This window comes from Bubalus kerabau, chromosome 6 (genome assembly GCF_029407905.1).
Source record: "Bubalus kerabau isolate K-KA32 ecotype Philippines breed swamp buffalo chromosome 6, PCC_UOA_SB_1v2, whole genome shotgun sequence".
Lineage (NCBI taxonomy): Eukaryota > Metazoa > Chordata > Mammalia > Artiodactyla > Bovidae > Bubalus > Bubalus kerabau.
This window is the reverse complement of record NC_073629.1, coordinates 14,752,577-14,766,995: the sequence shown is the minus strand read 5'-3', so window position 1 is coordinate 14,766,995 and position 14,419 is coordinate 14,752,577. Positions and strand designations below refer to the sequence as shown.

General features: G+C 53.2%; 1 protein-coding gene across 1 annotated transcript; it reads right to left on the bottom strand.

The window, feature by feature from the left end:
• Positions 1-8,088: 8,088 nt before the first annotated feature.
• CRABP2 (cellular retinoic acid binding protein 2) lies at positions 8,089-13,611 on the bottom strand. The gene is made up of 4 exons (XM_055586794.1): positions 13,382-13,611; positions 9,342-9,520; positions 9,007-9,123; positions 8,089-8,540 (listed from the first exon to the last, which is right to left on the bottom strand). Exons 1-4 carry the CDS (start codon positions 13,449-13,451, stop codon positions 8,490-8,492), a joined length of 417 nt encoding a protein of 138 aa, XP_055442769.1. The 5' UTR covers positions 13,452-13,611; the 3' UTR covers positions 8,089-8,489.
• Positions 13,612-14,419: the final 808 nt, after the last annotated feature.

The window sequence follows — 14,419 nt, the reverse complement described above, 5'->3', positions numbered from 1 at the left end:
TGCCTGGGAAGAGCCCAGCCCAGAGATCTTTATCCAGGGCAGGAACAGAACTGGTTTCTCGACTGACAGCGCCAAGGGGTACAAGGACAGGAAGAAGCCAAGAGGTCAGGAGGGCAGCGGCAGGTCTGAAGGAGAGGTGGGAAGACCTGACCCGGGGACCCTTAACCTTCACTACAGCAGCAGCCTTAACCTCCAGACGCCTCCTGGAGCCTCCGGAGGCATCGCTTTTGCATCTTATTTGCACATGATGGACTCACTTTCTGGGCTTCCCTGGTGGCTCAGACGGTAAAGAATCTGCCTGCAATGCGGGAGACCCAGCTTCGTTACCTGGCTCAGGGAGATTCTAGTTGGGCCGAAGGACTTTCCCAGGTCCCCTGGCTGTCCGGCTACCCTGTCCCTCATCTTTTTCAGGTATGACTGGCCCAGCCAAGCGAAATACCTGGTTGGACTCCTCTCCCCGCCCCACCCCCCCACCACCACCTTGCCACCCCAGTAGTCTCTCCCTTTCCGCTGACACTTGAAGGGTCCTGAGGTCACTGTGGAGAGGGGTAGGGGAGCCCACAAGAGGTGGGGGACTCTGGAGGACCCTCCTCAGAGCCTGCTCCCTTTAATCCTCCGCCACAAAGGGCCTGGAGGCCCCAGTCCCATCCGTCTTGTGCCTGTGGAGGTCCTCATGCAGACCTTTGTTGGGACCTGGGGTCAGAGGCCCTGACCAGCGTGCCTCCTCTCCTCTGACCCCCAGCCCTGGGCCCTTTCTTCCCAGCCTCTTCCCCTCCTCCTGAGTATCTCAGCCCTCTCCAGCCTAGATCTCCTCCTATCCCTGCCCGCTGCCTTCTTCCGTCTTCCCCTCCCTTGGTCTCCTCCCTTCCCTCCCTCTCTCTCCCTCTCTTTCTCTCTCTCTCCCCTCCTCCCTGCTCCTCTCTCAGGGCTTCCTGTCTGTGGCCCCACTTCTGCCAGTCCCTCCCATGTGGAGTAACTTGGCTCCTCCTGCCACACATGGGCACAGAGCTGCCCTTAGGTTCTGGGGGCCTCAGTGGCACCCCGGGCCCTGGCTTCCCCAGAGCTTTCTCCTCTCTGGTCTCAGCTGTGCCCTGCCTCTCTTGGTTTTGAGGCCTTTCTAGGCCTTTCTCTCAGCTCTATGCTCCTGTTTCTTGGTGTGTGCGTGTGTGTCTGTGTGCGTGTACCTCAGTTTCCCTGAGATGTTGGTGTAAACTGTCTCAGTGCCCATCAGTGCCCCTGCGGGTTGAGCACAGCCCCGACCCCAGGAGAGAATCACACACACCCCCTCCCTTGTCTTTGCCTTCTTTTCCGCTTGGGCTCTGCTTGTCCTGACCCTTGCGGGGGCTTGGTGACCCTGGCAGGCCCCTCTGTTCCTGCCTCAGAGGTTTCACCCTCTCCTTCCCCTCTGAGAAGCTTGGACTCTCAAGAAGACTCTGCCCACAGAGATTTCACAGAATTTTCAGGATACAGGCAGGAGGTGGGGGCTCCTATGCCTTTTCCCTCAAATGCACCACTGAGTAATACGGGCAGGTAACGGAAGAGGAGCCCAAGAGGCCTTGGGGTGGGAGGGGAAGCTAGAAGGACTTTCTCACAGGTTGGGCTGGGTCAGATGGGTGAGGTGGCCACTCCCTGATCCAATCTCCTGTGTCCAGGGCTGTAACTTCCTTGTCCTCTCAGGCTGGCAGGCAGGGAAGTGCTGGAGAAGCAGAGCCAGGAGGAAGGGCCCGCCCAAAGTGGGGCCCCCGTCTCAGGGTAGACAAATAGCTACTGTTTTCAGAGAACCCCCATTCTGAGGGGGGAGACCCAGTCCCTGCCCTCCGAGATCTGGGAAAAAGAAGTGTGTCTTCTCCCTGCCATTTTCAACAGCTGTATTCAGAGACAAACAAGACAGAGAAACAAGAGCAGATGCCCCAAACAGACAGGCAGAGCTCCAGCCACAAGGGCCTGGGAAAGGTGCAGGAAAGGCTTGAAGAAAGGTTTCTCCAGGGTGGGAATGAGCAGTCAGGTTGAGGGGGGATGGGTAGGCTGGGGAGCCAGCAACTGGATGCAGGTCAGACAGAGCCAGAGTCAAGGATGGGGTGGGAGGGGAGAAGGTGATGCAGAAAGAAGATAAAGGAAGGGCTCAGGCTGACGAGGTAGGGCTCTTCTGGATTAAACCAAGCACAAAACTAGTATCCAGAAGGCCCAGCCTGATTCAATTTCTATTTCTTCTTCTTATAATTTTTGGCTGCTCGGGGGCTTTGTTGCTTTGTGTGGGCTTTCTCTAGTTGTGGTGAGTGGGGGCTGCTCTTCGTTTCGGTATGCGAGCTTTTCATCACAGTGGCTTCCCCTGTGGCACACAGGCTCAGCAGCTGCAGTTCTCAGGCCCTAGAGCACACTGGCTTCAGTATTTGTGGCACACAGGCTTAGTTGCTCTGTGGCATGTGGCATCTTCCCGTACCAGGGATCGAACCCATGACCCCTGCATTGACAGGCGGATTCTTATCCACTGTACTACCAGAGAAGTCCCTCGTTTTTCCATTTCTGAAACCAGCACAAGCAGCAACCAAAGCCAGACAGCCATTCTTGTGTTTTCTTAGCAGTGTCTTAAAAAAAGAAATTATTTATCTGGCTGTGTACTGGGTTTTAGTTTCAGCATGGGAACTCTTGGTTGCAGCAAGTGGGGTCTAGTTCCTTGACCGGGGATTGAACCCTTGCCTTGGGAGTGCAGAGTCTTAGCCACTGGATCACTAGGGAAGTCCCCAGACAGCCATTCTTGACACCTTCCTTTTTCTTCCCCCTTTCTAATGCGTCACAGTCTGCACCCTCCACCGAATTTCTCTCCACCTTCTGCCTGAGCATCTCAGTTTCCTGATGGCTTTCCTTCGCTCCCCTGTTTCTCTGATCTATCTACCTGGCTGCTAGAAGAAGCTCCTTAAAACAAAAATGGAATGCCACTCCCTTTAAAAAAATCCTTCAGTGACTTCTCATGGCTCTTAAAATAAGAAATGCTGGGAATTCCCTGGCCGTCCAGTGGTTAGGACTCCAAGTTCTCACTGCTGAGGGCTGGGGTTCAATCCCTGGTCAGGAACTAAGATCCCACAAGCTGCAAGTCTCAGGCCAAAAAAAAAGAAAAAGAAAAACGTACTGTGGCCCTCATGTCCTTCAGACTCTTCATAATCGAGTCACTGATGGCCCCCAGCTGCTCTGCACTCCAATTATAGGACCTTGAACTGCTCGAACTGTCCGTAGGGCCTTTACCCTGTGATTCTCTCTGCCTAGAGCACCTTCTGCTCTGCTCTACCCGACTGAGGCCTCCAGGGCATCCCTAAGCGCTTTGTCCTCCAAAACACCTGCTCTTTTGACACTCTACCCACTCCCATTTGGAGTGAGGTCTTTATGGCACTCTCTTCCTCCTCTCCCCTTCTCCTTCATAGCACTTACCACAACAGGTGATTGTATATTTATTGGTGCATTTATATATATTTATTGGTGCATTTATTTTGAATCATCTTTTCCTACTTGAGATCTATTCCCCCTACCCCCCCACATGCCCCATAAAGGCAGAAATCTTGCCCATTTTATTCATTTCAGTGTTCTCAGCATCTAGAACTGCCCAGCACCCAGGAGACTCTCAGGAAAAAATAGTTGGATGAGTAAATGAAAGGGCCCCTCCCCTGCCCCACCCCACACTCAGAGAGGGGCCTCACTTGCCCGGGGACTCTGTTTCCCTGCCCCCTGGTTCTGACCCTCTGCCCTCAGCCACAGCCTGTGGCCTCTCACGGGACTGCAGCGGAGGCCCTGGCCCTGGGGCACCCTGGTCTTGTAGACAGAGGAGGCTCCCCACCCAACACAGAGTCTCTGAAGCGTGGCCACTGAGTGTCAGCACTGATGCGAGAGGCTCCTTCAGGCTATGTGAGGTGCTAGGCTTTGAAGAAGCATCTGGGTGTCAAGAGCCCGGAAGAGAGGGCGGCATTCCGTGCAGGGGAGGTGGAAGCAGACGCCTGCCCCAAAGAGCAGTGCAGGAAAAGCAGAGGCCACATCTTGAAAGGCTTCTAATACCTGTTTGGACTTTATTTTGGACAAAATGAGGGGCAGCAGCTAAGGGGATTTTGTACCTTGTTTTATTGTTTTTTAAGCAGGTCGTGTCAGTCATGTCCGATCTTTGTGACTCTATGGACTGTAGCCCACCAGGCTTCTCTGTCTATGGGATTCTGCAGGCAAGAATACCGGAGTGGGCTACCATGCCCTCCTCCAGGGGGATCTTTCCCATCCAGGAACCAAACCTGTGTCCCTTACGTCTCCTGCATTGGAAGGTGGGTTCTTTACCCCAGGTGCCACCTGGGAAGCCCTTTTAACAGGAGACTGACAGAAAACATATTGGGTTGGCCAAAGAGTTCGTTCAATGTTGGAGGAAACGCAAATGAACTTTTTGGCCATCTCAATGTTTTTTTGGTTGGGGGGGGCAGTGGGGTTTTTAAAGTTTATTTATTTATGGTGTGTTGAGTCTTCGTTGCTGTGCACAAGCTTTCTCTGGTTTCGGAGAGCAGGAGCTACTCTAGTTGCAATGTGCTGGCTTCTCTTTTTTCTGTAGCTCCCCTTGTTGCAGAGCGCAGGCTCTAGAGTGCAGGTTCAGTAGCGCTGAAGGAGGAAACAGACAGAGCTGGACTCCATCTTAGGCCAGGCCTCGAACATTAGGCTACACGCATGGTCACCCTCCCAGTGGACTCTGAACTTGGTGCCTGGTGTCTGTAGAAATGGCATACCAATGGAAAACCAGACCCCCGGATAAAAGAGCCTCAGGACTTGTACTTGGACTCTCCTTTGTTGCCTAAAAGAATATGCTAATTATCTCTGTAACAGAACAACGTGGTAAATTCCATTATGTTTATCGGGATATGACCACAGGTCTATTGATAAATGTCCACTGTTTATCTAGTCTTGTGATACATGAATCATGGGTTAACTTTGATCGTATCTCTCTTTTACCTTGGCCAGACTAGTTTCAAGGAATTTGGGGAGGTGGGTTTGAGCAAGTACACTTGGGGTATATAAGGTTTTCACAAAAACTGGTCGGGGTCCTTGGCTAAGAGGAGACTCTGCCTTGGGCCCACCGGTGTAATAAACTGCACTCCACTCTCTGCATCGTCCTTCTGAGTGAGTTTGTTTCTGAAACACGTGGCTACAACAATGCACAAGCTTTGTTGCCCCACTGCGGGTTCTATCTTCTAGGCCAGGGATTGAACCCATGTTCCCTGCACTGGCGGGTGGATTCTTAACCACTAGACCACCAGGGAAGTGCCCCAATATGTTTTGAAGCATCCCCTGGCAGCATTGTGAAGGATAGATCAGAGATGCCAAGAGTTTACTATTGCTAAGTGCTATATACTTAATGAGATTTATTTTATTTAACTATTACAACATCCTTGTGAGGTAGATGTTATATATAATTGCTGTTTTCTAGATTAGAAGCCTAAGACTCATAGCAGCCCTCTTCCCTGGATAAGTGCTCCTTCCCATCCCATGGGATCCTGATGGGATTGTTAATCACCTTGCCAGACCTGTTCCTTGGCCATGGGTGTGGTGTGAGGTCCGGGCCCGGCCAATCAGTGGGCCCCTTGCCCTGAAGACAGCGACTAGTCCAAGGGGCCAAGGGATGGTCATGTGGTATGAGCAGAAGCAAATTGAATCCCAGGATGTTCAAGATAAAGACTCTGGGAGAGAGTCCCGCTTCTTTGTGGATATCAAGCTGTTAACATGTTAGTCGGAGGCATATGAAACCCATTTCCTATGACGTAGAGATCATTTCTATGTGACAGGATTGAAGGTGAACAATGCACAAGGGAACAGATGAGCAGGATGTGGATGCAAAGGGAGAGGTTGACATACGCGTCTGAGTCGCTGGATTTAGCCACACTTGAAGTTAGACCCGACTGCAACTTCCCAGTCCCAGTACACAAGCCTTTCAATTACATTGTTTTGTGTTTTAAAAAAGCCAAATAACTGATTCCACAATCCCATATATCCAGAAAAGATGAAAACTCTAGTTTGAAAATATACACATTTAAAAAATATACATGTACTCTGCCCCTATGTTCAGAGCAGCACTATTTACAATAGCCAAGACATGGAAAAAAGCCAAGTACCCATTAACAGACAACTGGCCTAAGAAGATGTGGAATATTGCTGCTGCTGCTGCTAAGTCGCTTCAGTCGTGTCCAACTCGGTGCGACCCCATAGACGGCAGCCCACCAGGCTCCCCAGTCCCTGGGATTCTCCAGGCAAGAACACTGGAGTGGGTTGCCATTTCCTTCTCCAATGCAGGAAAGTGAAAAGTGAAAGTGAAGTCGCTCAGTCATGTCCGACTCTTAGCGACCCATGGACTGCAGCCCACCAGGCTCCTCCATCCATGGGATATTACTCAGCCACAAAAAAAATTGAAGTATGATTATTTGCAGCAACATGGATGGATAGAGATTATCATTCTAAGTGAAGTAAGCCAGACAAAGACAAATATTATATATCACTTATATGTGGAATCTAAACAGTAATATAGGAAATTTCCTGGTGGTCCAGTGGTTAGGACTCGGCACTTCTACTGCAGGGGACCAGAGTTAGATCCCTGGTTGGTTGGGGAACTAAGATCCGTAAGCCACAAAGTGTGGCAACAAGCAGACAAAAGCAAACGAACTTGTTTATAAAACAGAAATAGACTCACAGACATGGAAAACAAATTTATGGTCACCAAAGAGAAAAGGGGTGGGGGAGGGATAAATTACGAGTATGATATTAATGTGTGTTAGTCGCTCAGTCTCTGACTCTTTGTGACCCCACGGATTGTAGCCCACCAGGCACTTCTGTGCATGGGATTCTCCAGGCAAGAATACCAGAGTGGGTTGCCATTTCCTTCTCCAATGATGTTAATAAATACACACTAATATATATAAAATAAACAAGGATTTACTGTATATTCACTATCTTGTAATAGCATGTAATGGAAAAGAATTGAAAAAAATCACTTTGCTATATACCTGAAACTAACATAATATTGTAAATCAACTACATGTGTGTGCGTAGTTGATTTACGACTCTTTGTGACCCCCCCCATGAACTGTAGCCCACCAGGCTCCTCTGTCCACAGAATTTTCCAGGCAAGAAATACTGGAGTGGGTTGTCACTTCCTACTTCAGGGGATCTTCCCTAGCGCAGTGGTAAAGAATCTGCCTGCCAGTGCCAAAATCAACTATACTTCAATTAAAAACAACGACCCAGATAACTGAGGCCCAGGGAAACCAGGTAACTTTTCTGAAGTCACAACCAGCAAGTGGAAGAACCAGGATTTGAACCTCTCTTATCACTTGTGCTCACTTGGCCCCAATCACATCGTGATAACGTGAATTGCAAACAGGCAAACCAGTTAGGAGCTGCTGCTGAATAAACCAGGTGAGCAATGAGAAAGCAGGGTCTAGTGCAGTGGCGTGTGAAAGAGATTGTGATGGAATTTGGGAAGACACAGAACTGAGTGTGGAGGCTCAGGGAGGTGCGTGGGAGGAGGACCTAAGGGGCTTGGAAGATCCAAGAGACCGGGCAGACGTGGCAGACGGGGCAGAGTGAGAGATTTCAAGGCAGAGATAGGCTTGTCTCAGACACAGAGAGACATGGGCAAGAGCAAGGCCATCCTGTGGGCGGTGATGAATCATCTGGAGCCACGTGGGAGGCCAAGGCCAGGCCTGGGGTCGCCCACACGTTGCGGTTGGAGGAGAGAGAAGGAACAATCGGAGGAGGAGGAGGGAGCTACGTCACCATCACAGGAGAAGGTGGGAGTCAGTTGCTCAGCACCTGCTGAGAGTCAGAGGATGAGGCCTTAGTAACTTTGGAAGCCAGAACTGGGGACAAAGGAGGCTGGAGGAGGGGGAGTGAAGGTGATGGTCATGGATTCCGCAGCAAAGGAAGGGCTGGTGTGAGGAGGGTGAAGGCCAGGTGGTTCCCTCCCCCTTGTGAACCTTGCACCAGTGCTGCTGAAACATCAGACTCGCTCACACTGCCTCTCAGAGGCAAAGTTGGACTCAGGTGACTTACCCAGCCCCTTCCCAATGAGCCAGAGATAGGTTTTGTTTCCTAAAACATTTTAATAAAATTAACCAATAAATATTCTACACCGTATGGGCTACAGGGACAAAGAGTGGAAGACAGAGGGCCCGTCTTTCCTACTTACGCCCTCGGGTCCCCTTGCAGAAAAGGAGAGAGATGGTGCTATGGGCTGGTTTGGGGCTAGGACCGGGGTGGGGGTGGGGGGAGTGATCCTGGAATCGGTGATCTGGGCTCCATCCATCGTGTTGATATATGGGGAGGAGAGGAGGGGTCAATAAAAGGAGAGCCCCTGCAGAAGGCAACCCAGAACCCCCAGAAGTGACTGGGGTGAGGGGAGAGCTAGCCTAGAGGAAGGGGTGGGGCAGGAGGCAGGGAGCATGGGCCGGTGGCAGTTCTGGTGGCTCTAGGGCCGCAGCCACTTACTCCCGGACGTAGACTCTGGTGCACACGATGTCATCCGCCGTCATGGTCTGAAGGGAGAGAAGTCATTGTTAGCCTGGGAGGCCCCTGGTTCCTGTGCTTGGGAGCAGGAGGGTTGCTTGGAAGTACTCTGCTTGGCCTCCAGGTCCAAACCTACTTGTTGGCTCAGGACGGTTCACAAAATGCCCGGGCATCATGTGATGGAGGACAATAGAGGCCCAGGATCCATTCTACGTCTCCCTCCCCAAACCAGGAAGATCCCACCCAGAGAACTGCTGGGGCCTTTCAGAGCAAGTCTTTTGCTCCATTTGGAAAGGACACCCTTTTGCATTTGCACAAGGGTACTGCCTGGGACACAGACAGCCTAGTTCTGCCCCAGCAGCTCCATCAGGAGACAGAGAGACCAGCCACCGTTGTTCTTAAATTTCCTGTACTGTGGAATGTCCTGGAAAATCTCTGAAGGTAGCACTGGGCTTGCTCTGTCTGAGCTAGGAGAAAAGCAGGAAAAAGCCTTACCAGGATCAGCTCTCCATCATTGGTCAGTTCTCTGGTCCAGGAGGTCTTGGGACCCTCTCCCTTCAACAGCCTCTGCTCGCAGACCATTTTGTTCTCGCTCTCCCATTTCACCAGGCTCTGTACGAGAGGGTGGCCAGGTGAGTTGGGCCCACAGCCGGGACAAGGGGGCCCAACAGAGAGACAGAGGAAGTGCCACTTTTCTACCCACCAACACTACCTAGGGACTCTCCCTACTGGAACTGAAGGAAAGAATCGAGGGAAAGATTGGAAAATGTCATGGTAAGACACCAGGCAATGAATCCCATGACCCCGAGGGACCCCATCCTTGCACGCACCTTACAGGGTCTCCCATCCACAGTCTGCTCTTCAAACTCCTCTCCGATCTTGAAGTTGATCTCTGTGGTACGCACGGTGGTGGAGGTTTTGATGTAGAAAGTGTCCCCCTCCTGTTTGATCTCCACTGCTGGCTTGGATGCTGCAGCCACTGCGATCTTCCTCAGCATCACATTCACCCCTGTAGGGAGGGTAGAGGATGGACACTCCAGGCACCTGCCTCACACCCTCCCCAGGAGACGGCAGGAGCAAGCTGAACTGTGAGTCGACTGGGAAGAGAGGGAGGCTTCCTGCGTGTACAAAAAGCGCCTTGAAGGGAGGGCAGGTGGTACAGCCCTGATGGCTGGTGGGTTCAGGGAGGAGGGGCTGAGAGGCAGTGCCTCCCTTGGGATTTCTGCTTCTAGCTTCCACCTAGATGAGTCAGCAGCCCTGGACTGGGATTGCCAAGTCTCAGCTTTGCAGTCAGTTCTCCCCGGTCCCTTCATCCTGCTACAGCTCCCCTTGGCTCCATTCACCTCACTTTTGGTCCTTTGTCCACCTTGCTTGAGACCATCTGCTGGGGTGGGCTCATCAGAGTCACTGTGTCCACACCCCCACTCATGTGCAGGGCAGACTCTCCTCAGCCAGCCCTCACTACTCATGTCCTGAAGTAGCAGCCACTTCCCTCTTTGCCTACTCACCTCCCCTGTCTGGTGGCCTTGATTTGCTGAGTCTCTGTCCCTCCCAGAATGAGAAGGAACAGGGATTCTCAACAGGGGAGGGGGTGTGACAGCTGTGTCCCCCTACAGAATGGTCTGTAGCCTGGGGAAGCCACAGGCTGTGAAATAAGATCCATTAGGCCATGATTTCCACCTGGCTCACCCTCCCTTTCAGGCTGGGTGAGCCTGGGCTAATGGCTTAACCTCTCTGAATCTTAGATTTCTCAATTGTAAAATGGAAACAATAGCTTCCTCAAGAGCCTATCAAATGGGACAATGTGTGTTTCGGCTGGAGCACACACAGTGCTGGGAACATCTGTAAGTTTTCAAATGGTAGCTACTCTTATTGTTGTTGTTTTTACTGATTAAAGGAGGGCAAAGAAAAAGCCAGAATTGGGGCTCAAAGTTCCATGCATCAGACTCCTGTTCACCTGCCCTCCTGGAAGACGTCTACGTCCCTCTCCCCTCAAGGGACAGAAAGGGACACTCCCCTCCCCTCCTGTGATGTACCCCGACTCCAGGATCACCCACCCTACTTCAGGGCCCAGGTCTTCTCATTCAGGTTCTGTGGGTTCAGAGTCCCTGTGACTGTCCCCCTGTCCTTTCCCAGACTAGACCCCTTCTCTCCTCTCCCTAGTTATTTAAAAGGAATGGGGTAGCCGGAGAGAGCAGCATCTCTAGTCGGGGCCCAGGTCCAAGCCCTGCACCGCTTCTCCTGGCCTGGCCTCCGGCCGTGAACTGGAGCAGAACCATTCCGGGAAACAATGGGTGAGGATGAGGGGCCAAACTGGGCTGGGCCAGGTGAGTGGCCTGAGATTCCCCTGATGTGGGCCAGACCCCCGGCTCTCCTCCAGACAGATCCCTAGAGAAACAAATCCCCTTTCCCCTTGGCACCAGCACAGACCCATTCTCCTGCAGGCAGAAGGGAGTAGGAGGAAGGCCTGTCCCTCAGGAGCCCAGGGGCCCATTTCTTGGTTGCTGATCTCTTGGGACCAGGGAGCAATGACTGAGGTTCCTAAGACAAATTGACCTGGTAAAAGAAACACATCCTGCTCCAACTCCTTGAACAAACAGACTGCTTCACTCTCTGGTGCTACCTGGGAAGTCCATCCTGCTATCTAACAATTAGCTTTCCCGTTACAGAAACAGGAGCAGCTAGCTATGTGCTGTGCATGTGTGCTAAGTCGCTTCAGTCGCGTCCAACTCTTTGTGACCCTATGGATCAAAACCCACAGGCTCCTCTGGCCACAAGATTCTCTAGGCAAGAACACTGGAGTGGGTTGCCATGCCCTCCTCCAGGGATCCTCCCAACCCAGGGATTGAACCCACATCTCTTACACCTCTTGCATTGGCAGTCGGGTTCTTTACCACTAGCGCCACCTGGGAAGCTATGTGCCATGACCATCATATTGGATGGGACGAAGAAGTAAAGTGAGTTAGACGTGAAAGTCGCTCAGTTGTGTCAGACTCTTTGTGACCCCATGGACTATACAGTCCATGGAATTCTCCAGGCCAGAATACTGGAGTGGGTAGCCTTTCCCTTCTCCAGGGGAATCTTCCCAACCCAGGGATTGAACTCAGATCTCCTGAATTGCAGGAGGATTCTTTACCAGCTGAGCCACAAGGGAAGCCCAAGAATACTGGAGTGGGTAGCCTATCCCTTCTCCAGAGGATCTTCTTGATCCAGGAATTGAACCGGGGTCTTCTGCATTGCAGGCAGATTTTTTATCAGCTGAGCCACAAGGGAAGGGACTGGTATCCTCCAAATACCTGAGCATCCCTCCCCAGGAGAGAGACCCTTGAATAGGGTAAAGAGGAGTGAGAAGGGACTGAGGTTTCTGCGGAAGCAAGGCTAGGTTCAGAGGGGACACCCCTCCTGTGGCCTCTGGTGCCTGTGGCGCTGGGGCCAGGCTCAGCTGACCTTGGCTGATTCAGGACTGTGTTTGTCTAACGAGTCTGTTTTCAATCTGTCCCCTCAGCAAGCCCCGGGGAGGGCACGTGGCTCTGAGAGACCCCACAGGGAGGACAAACAGACTGAAGACAGACAGACAACAGGGTTGGGCTTGGGATCTAATCCTCCAGCCGGGGCCTGGGGGTGCTCCAGGCCACTGCTTCATTCACTAGGGAGAGGGGCCATCATCCAGAAACGATGGGGGAGGAATGGCATCCAGGCTTTCCGAAGGGAAAACTTTTCTCCTTTCATTTCAACAAGTGTAGAGCAAAAACGGCCGACAGGACTCGGAGAAATACTGCGGTCTGATTGCAAGAAGAACTAACAGTGAAGAAGGGTGTGGAAATCCTCACTTTCCTCGCAGCATTCCAGACCTTTCCTCATTCCTAACTCATTTCTACAGCTCCCTGCCCCACACAGGGTGCCCTCTGCCCAGTCCAGCCAGAGTCTGTTCAGGCCAGAAATGGAGGGCTCCAGGGTTTCCAGGTGGCTTCCGAGTTGCTGAATTCTTGACTAATCTCCATCTCTCTTCAAAACCCTCTCCCCAGCCGGTCCAGGCTTTCTCTACCCATGCCCCCCACTCCCCCGCCCCACCCCGGCCCCTCAGACACCGGAGGGCACACAGGAGTTGGGACGGGCAGTCTGGGTAGGTTCAACTTCTTCCACCTTTAACCAGCTGGGCTGCAGCCCGGGCTCTCCAGGGAGGGAGGGAGGGAGAGGAGAACTTGGATTTTCCGAAAAGGAGGGGGTGGCTGGGGTTTCACACGAAGCCATTTGTTGAAATCTAAGAAAGTGATAATTATCCAGAGCGATTTTAGGACTCTAGTTGCTCGCTGTAGGAAAATATTTGTCTCACAGATGGAGGGTGGGGGGAGCACAGTGGAAAAGTTCTGAAAGGGGAAGAAAAGGGAATCTGGGGGCCCTGCTGTGACGGATCACCTAGTGGGCGGAACCCGAGGCAAAGAGGTAAGGAATCTGCCCCTGGAGATTGGGTTACCTGCAGGGGGCAAAGGGGAAGGAGGCAGGAATGCCTCCGGGGGGTTCGGCTGGGTAGAGACCCAGGCACTCAGCCTGGACGCAGTGTGTACAGCTTCTGAACAGCGGAGAAGCCCCTTGCCCCACCCCAAGAGATACCGACCTCGTGCTTCTGGTTTCTACTTGATTCAGAGGCTGAGTCACCGCAGCAGCTGGTACCGGTGGGCGCCCCGCCGGAGAAAGAAGGATTTAGGTATTCCGGCCCAGCGCCCCAGGACCCAGGCGTCTGGCCCCTATTCTTGGGGATGTAGGCGCCCAGCTTCCCACGCCTTGGTTCCAGCTTCCCTTTCTTTCTCATACCCACCTCCGATGCCTCGGCACCCGCTCTTCTCTCCCCGGCGATCAAAAATCTCCTTACCCAGCACTTTGAGCAAATCCTCGAAGTTCTCCGATCGGATGATTTTCCAGTTACCAGAGAAGTTGGGCATGGTGGCGGCGCTAGTGGCGGGCCCCTTAGATCTTTCCACTGGAGCACTGGACGCTGAGTCTTTTACTCAAAAGAGATGTCTCCGCCGCCTTGCGGGACTCGAAACCGGGAGCGTCCGAGGACAACCCAAAAGCCGGCCTGGGCTCCTGCGCGGACAGCTTTTATACCCTTCGCGGACCCGCCCTTGCCCAAGAACGAGGTGGCCCCGCCTTCCGTCCCGCCCCCCTCCCCACCTGTGGGGGCCTGGAGCCCGGTCCCTTCATTACCGTCCCACCCCCACCCCAACTACGGCCTCTGGATCTAGACCCATGGGCGGGTCCAAAATTCGCCGAGGGGGCCGGAGATTGCTGGCTCCCGCGCCAGTGGGTGGATGAGGAGGCGGACGGGGGGGCGAGCCCTAGGATTGGGTTCTCAACCGAGAAGAGAGGGCGCCGGGTCCGGGGCACAGAGGCTGGGGTCTCACATCTGCAGTCCGAGGCGCAGGGTCTCATCTCGCCTGTTACCCATCCCTCCCCAACCTGACACTGTGCACTCTGCTCCTCGGCGCCGGACACCCGGCGACACCACCAGATGGTGAACCACTCCTCGCGAGTCGGAGCTGGGGCGGCCGAGCTCCTCTCCGCTGAAGCTGGAGCTGGATTCAGGGTGACCGCTCCGAACTCGAGAGAGGCTGGGGAGTCCTGGGGTTCAGGGACCAGGCACCTAAGTGAGGCAACGGCACCCCCTGCTGGAACAACTCGAAGACGCTGGGAGGGGGTTCACCCCCGCCCCCCGCCCGAGACTCCCCACCCGGGTTTCGGGCTCCAGTAGTGCCTGATGGGCTGAAAGTTGGAGTAGGGAGACTCATTCCTCTTAAAGAATTAGGCGGGCGTCGAAGGGTTAAACAGGAGCCATGAGCGCGAGCCTGCGGAGGGCAGAGGTCACAGCCAATCACTTGACACGAGCTCTTTATTAAGGCGCTTTCTCTGT